Genomic DNA, 12,802 nt, shown 5'->3' with positions numbered 1-12,802 from the left:
AATCTCATTAGTCAACACAAGTTGAGTTGTCCTCTGTAGTCAGGAAGAGCTCTTAGATCATTTTCAAAAGTCATCAAAGGTGGCATAACTCTGTGAGTTTGAGTCTGTGGCAAAAAGACAAACAGTTTCCCTCCCATGTACACTAGTGACTTCGGTGGCAGTAGATTTAGGCCATGATAAGTATTTTTTGAACTATGATCTTTATATGTATATGGCATTATTTTTATCTCCATTTTTAGTGCTTCCCACTGGAATCCTTTTGGATCATTCAAGAGTTAATTTGTCCTCTGGAGAAGTCCTTGTAGCTTTGTTTTGCTTCTGCATCTGACAAAGGCAGCTGAAGCTGCTCAGTTTTCATTACCTTGTCTCCTGAACAAAGAGATGTTGATTTTTTTTTTTCTCCCTTGTTTTGGGTAGAGCTATGAAAATCAGATGTCTGGATGGAGTTGAAACTATTCTGCCATAAATTGGCAATAGAGACTGGCAGCTGTAGTCTGAAAGGGCAATGGCAGAGACTGGTGGGAAGCCTCAGTGGCTGTATTTATTGTCACAATATGGGTGCAGAGTCAGCATTTTAACCTCTTTGGTCCTCTGGCTGTCCCTCTGTTCTTTTCCCTGCTCCTTCACTTCTGCAAGAGAGGAATTTTCCTATATATCTGGTGGGGTTTCTGTACCTTTCATCTGCCTTCTGAATGTATCTGAGGGCATGTCCTTGGATTTGCACTGCAGAGACCTGAGTTACAGGCGTCTTGGCTCTGAGTTCTGGTTTATAAGGCTCTAGAAGATGTGACAGAATGGTGTTTCTCAGTGACACCACAGAGCCTATGTTCCCAGAATCATTGTCTGAGATGTTTGTCAGTTAGGAGAGCAAATACCTAAAGAAGCAGGATTCCTTCTGTAGAGCAGAAATGTAATGACTGCTCAGTTTAATGCCAAACCATTGTGTAATTGCCTTTTCATCCTGATGTGTAGGTACAAGCTCAGCCCCAAACTGTGACCCTTTCTCAGACGACAGCAGGTCAACAGCAGGTTCAGGTGATCCCTGCAACCACTGCTACTGCTCAGGTCGTGCAGCAGAAGCTGATCCAGCAGCAGGTCGTGACCACAGCATCTCCCCAGGTTCAGGCTCCAGGTGTACAGAACCCAGCCCAGACACCAGCAGCACCTGAAGCCCAGAGTCAGCAAGCAAAAGTACAAATGAGGACGCCGACTGTCAGGCTAAAGGCACCTACTAAACCAAGTTGAACTATTGCAATAAGAGATAAACACAGTATTTTGTGTTTGCTGAGACAAGTGAGAAGCTACTTCAGACATCCAAATGAAGACAAAACACCTTTTTTTTTTTTTGTTTTTTTTGTAGCAGAAGGTTTCTTGCTGGTGAACATTTCAACATGAAAACTCACATGTAACTTCAGTGTATTAGCAACTGTTTAGCACTCAAACTCTGTACAAGATACATTCTGCCTGTGTTCTCTGTGCTCATTCACACCAGATAAAGCAATCATTACTTATGTTGAAATTCTGCCCAGCTTCTCAAAAGTGAAATGGTGATCTGCCATAAATGTCAGTAAAATCCATCTGTGTTAGAATACCACACCTGCCTGTGGGCGTGTGCAGCTCCTTGCTGCAGTTCAGTGTGTGCTGAGTACCCACACTGAAGCCACACAAAGAACCAGGTGTACTTGGTACAGCACAGTATTTCAGTATTTTCCATCTGTACAAAAGTTCTGTGTTGTTCTTCCCTGTGGTAAACGCCCCTGGAAGATCTAACACAGACTTGAAGTGCTCCCTGCAAAATTTAGCCAATAAATGTGAAAACCTGTAAGTATATGTAATTAAAAAGGAAAAAAAAAGGTTTCATTCTCCATTTTTGTAAGTCTTTTAAAATGTTTGTTAGTAGTTTTTGTGTACAGTTTACCGAATAACCCAACCTGTGTGCTCATTCTCATATTTCACTTTAAAATAATGGGTATTTTAGGCATGAGCTGAGTAAATACTGTGTTGATAGTAAATGTGTATTAAAGTGTAGCCCTTTTTTTTTTTTTTTTTTTTTGTAAAAGAATTGTTCAGTAGATACAGCTAAACAGATGATCCATAGCTGTTTCTCATGGGATTTCTGTCACAAAAAATCTCCAGCTGATAAAATTGAATCTCTCTGTTTCATTCTGCTCTTGCAACATGTTTAAATGTTCAGTACTTTTTACACGGCTTTCAGCTTGGGGGGTGGGGGGCTGGGGGAAGGGGAGAATAGTAAAATTAAATCTAAGACTTAATTCTTCAACTGTGTAAAGAGTAAGATCTAACTTTTGTACTATTCTTTTACTAAAGCTAACGATGAATGTATCTTCAGGTGGGTATTTTGGATGTGAATAGAGTATGGCCTCTTCCTCCAAATCAGTTTGCCTTATTATGGAGAAAAAAAAAAAGCAAAAAGCTGCATAGAACTGTGGGGGGTTTCTTTACTTTTCTTGCATACAATGAATAACAGACTTTGCAAACAGCACTGAGTGAGGAATCAAAAAGCCCATGGTGGCTTGAAGGGATTTATTTTACTTTGGCCATAAAACTGCACAACGTGTAAAATCCAGACAAAATTACAACATTCCTTTTCTGAGATGGTTTTAAAATTATTTTTTCATTCTGTGATCTTTTTACTCTTTTAGGAAAGAAGCCTATTTAAGGGCAAGGAAAGCATATATTTTGTTTTTACCTCTGTATGTCCACACTTGTTGGTACCTGGCAATCCATATGGCTTAAACAAGAAAGAATGCTCAGCCAGCTCCTCTGTGTTAGTTGGGATAGGTACATCCAATTCTGTTCAGATCACAAATGTAAGCATTGGCTCAGGCAGCGTTCCTGACTTTTTTATTTTACACCTCTTTTGTCCTGCATACTTTTTTTCTCGGACCCTCAGGTGTACAAATACAAGGGCATTTTGGGGTTTTTTTAAGCTGTTTTTGCATGCAGTAGTATTCCCCTGACCCTGCTAACCCCTGGCGTGTGCCATCCCCTAAACTTCACAGCCGGCCATGGAGCTGGTGTTGCTGACAGCAGAGTAGTTTAAAATGCAAAGCAGATGCAGTGGTAATGGATAGTGATACTGTGTACAGTATAGCCTTGCTCATCCAAAAATATTGCTTAGCTAGCCCCAGTTTGACTTTTAAGTGTTTAGCTTTTATGATGTGCATGAAAGTCGGGGTGGGGGGGAACAGTTCCAGCAGTGGGAGAGCTGTTGGCTGCGTCGTTGTGCTGGTCTGATTTGGTGTCTAAAGAGACGATTGTTTCTTGTTTAGGTCAGTTGATGAAGATAAAAAGTCACCATCTTTATTTTTTTTTTCCCTTCTCATGAATTTTTTTTTCCTTCCTTTCGATGTGTCTTTTTCCCAGGAGTGTGTTAGGAAGTCAACCTGTACATAAGTGATGAACATTTGTACTCGACCCAGTAGGACGATAAGGAATAGTGCTGTATCCTACCTGAAGGTGTAATAAAGTGTACATTTTTATACCGCCGCCTCGCCATGTACATTTTTATACCGCCTTCTGTAGCGGGGCGGGTTACCGGGGGGGCGATCCCGGTCCCGGTCGCGGTCCCGATCGCGGTCCCGGTCCCGCCCCGCCGCCGGCCCCGCCTGCGGGCGGTGCGGCCGCGGCTCCTCCCCTGCGCTCCCACACGAGCATGGCGCGGGAGGCTGAGCTCGCCGCCTGCCTGGAGGCCGTGCTGGGCAGCCGCTCCAGCGCCAACCGCGTCTTCGAGCTGCTGGAGCCGCTGGCGGTGCGGACCGGGCCGGGCCGGGCTGGGCGCGGGGAGCGGGCTGAGGGAGGGCAGCGCCGGGCCGGGCCGGGCGCGGGGAGCGGGCTGAGGGAGGGCAGCACCGGGCCGGGCCGCCGCTCTGACACGCTGTTCCGCAGGGCGAGGAGGAGCCGGAGGACATCGTGAGCGCCGCCAGGGCCTGCAGCCGGCTCTTCGGGGCGCTGCTGGAGCGGCGGGAGCTGTTCGTGGGGCCGCTGCCCGAGCAGGACGCGTCTCTGGGCGGTGAGCGCGGAGCGGGGCCCGCGGCGCTGCGCGGGACGGGCGCGGCCCTGCCCGAGCCCAGCCTGTGCGTGTGTCTGTGTGTCTGTCCCTCACAGAGAGCTACAGCGCCCAGGACAAGTACAGGATATGGATGAGGCACCGCTACCGGGACTGCGTGGGCTGCCTGGGCGAGCTCATGGGCCACGAGGCCTTCCAGGTCAAGGTGGGTCCTGAGCCCGCTGCTGTTCTCGGGGTTCCCGTGAGCTATTGCTGTATCACTGTATTTCAGTGTGTGTGTTCTAAGACAGCACTGATGCTCTGACTCACCTCTGCTCACCAGCAGCGAGCATGCAGCTTTCTCAGGAAAGAATATTTCATTCCTCCTCTTGAAAGTTACCTCCTTTGGTTTTGACCCCTGGTGTTATTGTTTAGGTGTTGGGTTTTTTTTGGTTTTTTTTTTTTAAATGATGTTGCTTTCTTCTTTTTTTTAAGGAGTTGTCACTCTGCACACTCATGAAGTTTGTCGAATTGGAGGCACAGTATCCATTGATCAATATAGAGTGGAAAGGAACTTTAACTTTTCCATGTGACCTTCTTAAGGTAAGCTGTAGAACTGAAAAGTCCCTCCTGTCAGTGACCTGATGGCACATGAACTCATGTGCCCTCGGCCATCTCACTCTGTGCTCCAGTGCTGTGAGAGACTGACTTGTTGCTTTCCTTGCCAAACTGTTTGTTAGGTAGTTGTTGATGGTTTGCTTCCCACCACCGAGGACGCCTCACTCCTGATCTCCCGCTTTCAGGAGTACCTGGAGTACGACGACGTGCGGTACTTTGTCATGAAGGCTGTCACTGCCAGCATCGGGCAGGTCATGCAAAAGACAAAGGAGGTAACACATTTTTACTGCTCAGGTGGCTCTGGATGAGCTGCTCTGGCTTGTGTATCTTGTGTGTGAAGCAGGGAGTAATTAGTAGTATATGGAAATATTTGGAAACCAGAGAAATGAGTGTGCCCGTTGAAGGCATTGGTTTTTTCTTATGTGTGTCAGTATGCCAAGACTGGCTTTACTCTGAAATTGAAAGTATTTCAAGACACATACTGTTCTTTCTGGTCTAAGCTCTAGCTTCTGTTTTACTCAGCTCTTCACAGCTTGAGTGACACAGAGAGAACTTTTAATTCTGTTTACTGTGATGCAGAGGAAGAACCTGCTTCCTTCATTGGATCCACTAGTTTTGTTAAGCCAGAATAAGTACAGAGATAGGTTTCATGTTGGATAAACAAGCAACAGTACTCCAGGCTGAGGCTGCAGCAGAGAATATACCAGTGTGTAATTTAGTCATCAGCATTTTCCCTTTCTCTTTCCTAAATATATTCAGTACTTGGAAACAGGGCAGTATTGAAGCCCAGCATCTTGCTATCTGGTTGGAACTTGCTTTATGTTTGCTTATATGCTTTTTTCCACAGAGGCCACTGCCTTTTTACCAGCAGAATGTATTTTCCCTCATCTCACCCATTAACATGCCAAACAAAGAGTCTGAGATGGTCAAATTTATGGTCAAGCAAGGTTAGTAAACTCTACATGATAAACTGTGTGTGAAAATAAAAATCAGGTTAAGATTTCTAGTGTGTAAAGACTTGATTATTGTTTGCTGTCAAAGAATGTCTGCTTCTTTGATCACTGTGATTTTAAACAATCTTTAAAATCCAATTCCTAAGTCTACAGGGACTTTATAACCTTGTATAAAATTAAGTACTTCAGCCCAAATTTTTAGAGCATCAAAAGGCTAACTTAAAAAGGGTCATCTTAATTTTTTGAATATCATTTCAAGTTCAACATCTGGTTTCCCTTTCTTCTTAGATAACCGTGAGGAGTTGAAACTTTCAAGGCTGCAGGTAACTGTTCATTTGGTGCATTAGAACTGAAATTTTGTCTGCTTAAAATAGAGCATTATCTGTACCAGTGCGTTTAACTCACTGTTTGCAATTCTGTTTTAAGGCACACAAACAGGTGTTTGAAAAAATGTGGCTGACTTTTTTGAAGCACAAGGTGAGTGTTACTTCTGCCACTGATCTGCATTGCTCTTTAATTTAAGGACTGCTGATCCCTAGCAATTGTGTCCAGCCATGCAGGAAGGTGCTGGTAGGACTCCAGTATGTTTTCAGTGTGGGGTGGGAACAGCCCAGGGACCATTTCTGTTAGATCACTCTACCAAGAAACATGACTTCATATATGGCCTGCTTTTTCTTCTTACTCTCATCCCTTTTTCCCTGCCTTAAACATCTCTGCCCATAAGGGTGATCTGCAGCGTAACAATCTCTGCTCACAAACTGAAGCTTCCCCAGCCTTTTTCCTGGTGATTTTCCCCATCTGAGTGATGACACTGTTAGTTGTGACCACCTGTTTCTTGAATGAACTTTGTTGGTGTCACTTGTAAACTCTCCCATTTGGGAACTGCTGCTGCAAGCTGTTCTGTATTTTTCTGGCATGTTCCCTTCTGCTTGTGCATTGCCTTTTTGAGCCACAGGTTGCTGCTGCTATCTGAATTCTCCCTGCAGTGCTTCTTTCTCTGTTGTTTTGTCCTTCACAGCTGCCCACTGGCCTTTACAAAAAGGTTCTTGTCATTCTGCATGACTCTGTCCTGCCTTACATGAACGAGCCCACTCTCATGATGGACTTCTTGACAGTGGCCTATGGCATAGGTGAGTGAGAACAGCCTTTTATCCTTTGTGGCACCTCCAGCATGGGACAGATGGACTTGGAAACTCTGCTGGGTGTAGCACCACGACCTGGCTGGTGGCATAGGTGTACTCCTGGCTGGGATGGAGCTAAGGAACTAGGGTCAACTCCATTGTCCCTGAAAGTGAGATGATTTTACCTATGTTTGTCAATGTCATTGCTCCTTATGTGTAAGGAAAAAATCATTTGGGGAAGAGTAGAATACTGGAGTGATTTGTTTTAAATACAGAGTTCAGCCAGTGCTGCTGATCCAAACACAGGATCCACAGATTCCTCCAGAAATGTCCTTTCTGAGCAGACCTTTGCCTCCCCAGTATGACTTTGTTGAGGAATTAGAGCAGGACATTTTAGTGTCTCAGTCATTGAACATTTGTTCTATTAAACTACAGCTTAATCTTTGTAAGAAACTTGGGAGTCTCTGGAAGGCTGTAGATGGAATTGTTTCACTTTTCAGCCATCACACTGGCTGTGATTTCAGCTATTGAGTTTTGTTTTCCTTCTGGGAAGATTATATTATAGAAAAAAACCCTGAAGATTATTTTTTTCAAGTTATTTTTATTGTGTTGATATCTACCTGTTTTCTTACAGGTGGAGCAATCAGTCTTCTAGCCCTAAATGGGTTGTTTATTTTGATTCATCAGCATAATCTGTAAGTAAAAAGAGTATATTGTTTAAAGGAACATGGGTTTTTGCATTTATATCTTTACTGTAAAAGGAATTGAAATGGATTCACCACACCTTCAGGCTTTGAAACTCCCCCATGAGAAAGCCAAACTGCAGAAGAGGCTCAGGCTGTTTGAATGCTAAGCTTTTATGTCTCTCTGATTTCTTTTACAACTGAACCTAAATAGTCTCTTCTCTAGACTGCGGTAGCTCAGCATGTAAAAATCAATTTCCATTGATCTGATTACAGAGTGAAGCCATGGTCTTTGGTGTCCCTTTCACTGCATCCTGTACCATTTGCAGTCACTGGACATGGCTTCACACCCTGAGGATGGCTGGGCACTGCAAGAGCCATAAATTCACCTTGCAGCTTGTTTTCAGGTGGTGACTGTAGAGGGAAGCCTAAGAGAGCTAAACAGAGCACAGCAGTGGGCTGGGGTGCTCTTAATGGAAGCACAAAAACATTTAGTCACAGGCCCTCTGTACATCACTAATGGATGTTGTATTTTTCCTTTTTTTCAACAGGGAATATCCTGACTTTTACAAGAAGCTGTACAGTCTGTTAGACCCTTCCATCTATCATGTGAAGTACCGAGCTCGCTTTTTCCACCTGACTGATCTGTTTTTGTCTTCATCGTAAGTAGCATCTTTATTATGTATGCTCACATATTTTTCTCCTGCTTTTCTATTCTTCAACAGTCTCCCACATGTCTGGATTTAATGTATTCAGTGTGCCTTCTGGATTAGAGACATTCTTATGGAGAAAACTGAATCCAAGACTATTATTGTAGTCTTGTGTAATTTTTCATGTGCTATTTTTGAAGATTTGCCTCACAGCCATAGATTTTCAGAAAGGAAGAATTGCAGTTAGTTATCAGAGTTTGAGCTGCAAGTGCTTATGGATGTGTTTTTGATCTCTGTTCCACTTTGGGTGAAAGTGATGAATTTTCTGTCTTGCCTTTGTAAAAATGGAAAAGTAAAATTTGCAGGCTTTTTATAGATTACAAAGCTGTTGATAAATGGATGGCTTTTTGCAGACATAAAGCACTGAAATGTGAAGTGTTTGACAGTCTGTCTTGATGTTGTCAGTTCATTGTACATGGGGAATAAACTGGATAGGCAGCTGGTCATACAGTTGCTGTCATATATTATAAAATAAACTAACAGTAACACAGCACCAGGCTCTTCATATCCAACCCCCTTGTATTCCTGGTGTACTTTGGAGAGAGTGACAAGACCTGTGGGTTACTTTGTTGAGCCTTGCAGGTGTAGTGAAGTCTGAGTGACTGAAAATTGTCATTTTCATCCCAATTCTTCTGATGTGAAGAAGGGGCCTAAATGAGCTGGTTGCTGTTAGAAATTTGCATTTTTACCATTAAAAAAAAAAAAAATATGCGGCACATTTACACTACATGGGAGTTTTATGTTCCCATTAACAGCTGCAGTGCTTGGAAATGTTATGTAAATTTAACACCATGGCCTGTGTATTAATTAAACCCACAAAATGACATAAGAAGAATATAATTAAGGTTGCCTGGCCAAGCACTCAGTTTATGAAAGGACTGAATAAAGTTTGCCATGAGAATGGCCGTGTACAGGGGCTGTGCTTAGCAATGGTGCCACATGTCAGGATTGAATCTCACAGTGATCTGAGAGTATTCATGCACTGAATATAAATTCCCCCAAAAATTTGTTCCTGTGAGCACACAACACATCGCTGCTTAAAAGCGAGATTCCTAAAGCTTCTCGTTACTCCATAGCCAAAAAAGCCTGACGGGAGCCCCCTGGTCTCTGGTGTGAGGTGCTGTTAGGGTGGCAGAGGCTGCTGGCTGTCCTGCCAGGACTCTCACAGGCTGTCCCTGCTGTCCCCAGGCACTTGCCGGCGTACCTGGTGGCAGCGTTCATCAAGCGGCTGGCCCGGCTGGCGCTCACGGCCCCTCCCGAGGCTCTGCTCATGATCATTCCCTTCCTCTGCAACCTCTTCCGGAGGCACCCCGCCTGCAAGGTGCTGCTGCACAGGCCAGGAGGGCCAGCAGGTGAGAGGGCAGCTGTGTTATGCCTTTCAGGCAGCATAAAGAGGAGCATTCCTCTGGAGGAAAAGGGGAGATTGCAGTTCTGAGGTTTGGAAGGATCCCTTTGGTCCCATCCCTTGAGTTTGTGAAAGGTCAGCAGGCTCCTGCTGTTCCAAGTGCCCTACTTTGTCTGCTCTTTAAAAGTAACATGGTTCTGTAGTGCTGCCAGCAGTGACTCTTGGGTCATGCTGGGATTTGTCATTCATTCCCATAAATGAGTTGGGAAGGAGCAACTCTGGCTGCGGCACTGCTCTGGGCCCGTGTTCCCTTTGGGGTTATGTACATCACATAGAAGGTGTTAGCTCTGGATCTCCTATTTCCTTAGATATGTCAGAAGATCCATATATTATGGAGGAGGAAGAGCCATCTGAAAGCAGGGCTTTGCAGAGTTCTCTCTGGGAGATTCAGGTATGTCATCCCAAAATGAGCATCTGGGTCTGGTATGGGTCTCTTCCATGCTTGCTGCTTCCTTGACATGTGTTGGCAGTGGACAGCCCCTCTCGCAAGAACCTGCTTGACATATATCTTGCAAATGAGATGAGTTCTTTTACTCTGCATCATTTTCTATCCTAGCAAAGGATTCCATACACTGGAGAAATGTGTGCTAGTTGGTGGGTGGCTTGTGAGCTCTCATTAGAACTTGCAGTTCACAGCTGAAACAGACTAAATAACTGCAAAGGTACCAAGCTTCTCATTTCCTCTGGAGGGGAGAGAGGAACTTGGTGAGCACTGATGGAAGTGAATTGAGTAGAGCCAGGTTATCCTCTAGAAATGGATGAGGAGTTTGTGTAGGGGGCTGAAGCAGCAGCAAGAATGATGTGCAGGAGCTGGAATCCTGGAGAGCTGGAGCTTAGCTGTGGCATGGAGGCACTGTGAGGTGGGAGAATTAGGTTATGCAGTGTAGGCATGGCCTGTGGATGAATTTGTGTGAGCTGGATGTGACCATCTGAGAGGAGCCTTTGACATGTTTGAAAGATGCCTGAAATTAGGATTTTGGGAAGCTCTGTAGTAGCATGGTACAGCGACCTTGGATCTGATGGAATTTGGTGGTCACTGGAGGTCTGACCAACAAATAGGCAGACTCCTGTGTGGGAGTGCAGATGGATGTGTGTTACCCTGTACTTTTAGATTATCTCCCATTTGTTTTGCTTTTTCAGTCTCTCCAGAACCATTATCACCCAGATGTGGCCAAGGCAGCTGCTGTCCTGAACCAGTCCCTCTCTGAAATGGAGGATGACATATCAGGGCTCCTGGAGCTCTCAGCTTCTGAGGTAATGCTGCTGTGCCTTTGTGAATGACTGGAACCAGAGGAAAGGAGGTTCTGGATGCAGCTGCCATGTTCTGTTCATCTGCCTTGCTGCTGGGGAGGGAGCTACACTGACTTGGGTACCTAGAACTGGGGCAAACCAGGAAAATGGTCTGCTAAATAACAGCAGGAGCAACAGTGTGACAGGGCTGGCTTTTTTCTTTGAAGTGTTTATTTACTGGATGTTTTAAGACTTTAGAGAGTGCAGTGTTATTGGGGTGAAGGGCCTGTACTGAGTTTTGACGGTATTTTCTGGTTTCTATTTTGTAGCTTTTTGATAAAGAAGTAAAGAAAAAGGCTGTTGATGTGCCCCTGGAGTTTGAGCAAGTACGAGGTTTGTTTGGGAAGAAAAATGATATTTTTGCAGAGCACTTCAGTTTAGACTGATGCCATCTCTTACCAAAACACGTCTGTCAGGAGCTGGATCTTAGGGACACACAGAAAGCTCCCATGTGCTCTGCAGCCCTTCCCTGTGAGGAGAGCTGGACTGCTTGAGCTGCAGCCTTCTTCAGAGCCCCTTCCCACTGCCCCTGGATGGACTTTGCTGTGTTTCTCACACTTGCATACTGCCACCTGGTATTTGGGAGGGATTTTTTTCTCAGAGCAAGGCTTTCTGCACTTGTTCATGGCAGGGATCCCAGATCCCCAGAACTGCTGGTGACGAGGGGCTGCATCAACAGACATCTCACTGCTGTTCCACGGGACTGAGGGGAATTGCATTCTCTGAGTGCTCTTGGTTTTCAGATGTTTTACTTTTATATGAGAGCTGACAGCCTGTTTGTAATAAATGTCTTCAAAACAGAAGTGGAAGCACCTGATGTATTATAATTATATTTTTAGATTCATTTTTAAGCTCATATTCAGAGGCATGTTTATCTTCCTTGTACTCAGCACTCCCACATTCAAGGCATTGAAACTGGTTTGTCTAACAACTCAGAAGATACTCAGTAAATCCATCTTGGAAACGTTGCTGGTGTTCCTTCCTGTACATCCATCTCATGCACTAAGGTTGCTGGATTCCAAATGCTCATGAGCTTTGGAAGTGAACATAATCCTGGTGCCTGCTGTAGCCAGGGAGGCCAGCTGATGTGCAGTGGGAGGCTAATCCTTGAGTTTTGCTTCGGAATGATAAGCAGCTTGGTGTGGTTTTGCTTGCAGCTTGCATGTGTTTTAGGGGCTCTGGCTAGAGTGTATCCAAGGGCTAATAACTTTTTAACTCCACTGCTACTGGATGCTTTTGTTAATTTTTCATATACTTCCAGAAGTCATGCACAAATTCCATATTGATGGGGTTCCCCCCAGGGTTTTAAGTTTGAGATAAACTCATTATCAACACACAGATGAACTCAGAACTTTTTTAAAACCCATTTTCAACAACTTAATGTTACCTTCTTAGATTTAAACTCTGCTTGCATAATTTGAAATCATATTTTGTGGAAGAATAAATTACAATCAAGAAAGCAGAGGCCAAGAAATCCAATTTCTGGCAGCCAAGTCTGGTTAAGTCAAGGAATACTGCAGCTGTCTTGGAGACACTGAAGTGTTACATTTTCTTCATCCAGTTTTTTCATGCTTTCCAAACAGCGGACAGCTCACAGTGTAGAGCTCTACATTTTTTTTTTTTTTTCCCTTTCTGATGCTTTTGAATTCAGATGGGGTGTTTCTGAGGATTGATATTTCTCCTATTTTTCTTTGGAAGTCTCTTTCTTTGTTCTCTGGTGAAAGGGTAATGCTGTCTCCTCCCTGGCCAGCCTACTTTTCTTCTTTCTTTGACTTCTGGTATCTGGGGTGGGAAGGCAGAATGGTTGAGATGTAACTTTCAACTTGAGAAGCCTCAGTTCAGGTTCACCCAAGCCTTGTATTTAATCTCTAAGATGTATCTCCCTTTGTCATGGGGTTTTGTCTGTATGTGTTTGGTAAACATCTTGAAGTGCTCTGCTGTAGCAATGAGAACCACATGGCTCACTTTGAAAGAGGTCAGTGCATCATATCAGATGAAATTAATGACTGTATT

The 12,802-nt window shown here is 44.4% G+C and overlaps 2 protein-coding genes across 27 annotated transcripts in view; both read left to right on the top strand.

Moving 5' to 3' along the window:
* EP400 (E1A binding protein p400) overlaps positions 1 to 3,510 on the top strand; it is a 56,535-nt gene extending 53,025 nt beyond the window's left edge. For all 26 annotated transcript variants that reach the window (XM_072936326.1, XM_072936322.1, XM_072936319.1 and 23 more), the window contains one exon: positions 973 to 3,510. In XM_072936326.1, coding sequence (XP_072792427.1) covers positions 973 to 1,245 — 273 coding nt within the window. In that variant the 3' untranslated portion in view covers positions 1,246 to 3,510. The remainder of the gene's footprint in view (positions 1 to 972) is intronic.
* A 113-nt stretch (positions 3,511 to 3,623) lies between these two features.
* Positions 3,624 to 11,598, top strand: NOC4L (nucleolar complex associated 4 homolog). Its single transcript, XM_012578038.5, has 15 exons — positions 3,624 to 3,772; positions 3,910 to 4,033; positions 4,129 to 4,235; positions 4,505 to 4,612; positions 4,750 to 4,899; positions 5,475 to 5,574; positions 5,869 to 5,903; positions 6,007 to 6,057; positions 6,599 to 6,710; positions 7,336 to 7,396; positions 7,936 to 8,046; positions 9,283 to 9,446; positions 9,808 to 9,890; positions 10,640 to 10,753; positions 11,059 to 11,598. Exons 1-15 carry the CDS (start codon positions 3,677 to 3,679, stop codon positions 11,173 to 11,175), a joined length of 1,533 nt encoding a protein of 510 aa, XP_012433492.5. The 5' UTR covers positions 3,624 to 3,676; the 3' UTR covers positions 11,176 to 11,598.
* The last annotated feature ends 1,204 nt before the right edge of the window (positions 11,599 to 12,802 follow it).

This window comes from Taeniopygia guttata, chromosome 15, assembly GCF_048771995.1.
Source record: "Taeniopygia guttata chromosome 15, bTaeGut7.mat, whole genome shotgun sequence".
NCBI classification, from domain to species: Eukaryota; Metazoa; Chordata; class Aves; order Passeriformes; family Estrildidae; genus Taeniopygia; species Taeniopygia guttata.
The sequence above is the reverse complement of the archived record's forward strand: the minus strand, read 5'-3'. Positions and strand labels throughout refer to the sequence as shown.

Bases quoted from the DNA above. Each gene is read 5' to 3' on its own strand.
- NOC4L (XM_012578038.5), top strand. From the start codon at position 3,677: ATGGCGCGGGAGGCTGAGCTCGCCGCCTGCCTGGAGGCCGTGCTGGGC. The intron at 6,711-7,335 runs GTGAGTGAGAAC...GTTTTCTTACAG, and splicing joins GACAGTGGCCTATGGCATAG to GTGGAGCAATCAGTCTTCTA. The intron at 8,047-9,282 runs GTAAGTAGCATC...TGCTGTCCCCAG, and splicing joins GATCTGTTTTTGTCTTCATC to GCACTTGCCGGCGTACCTGG.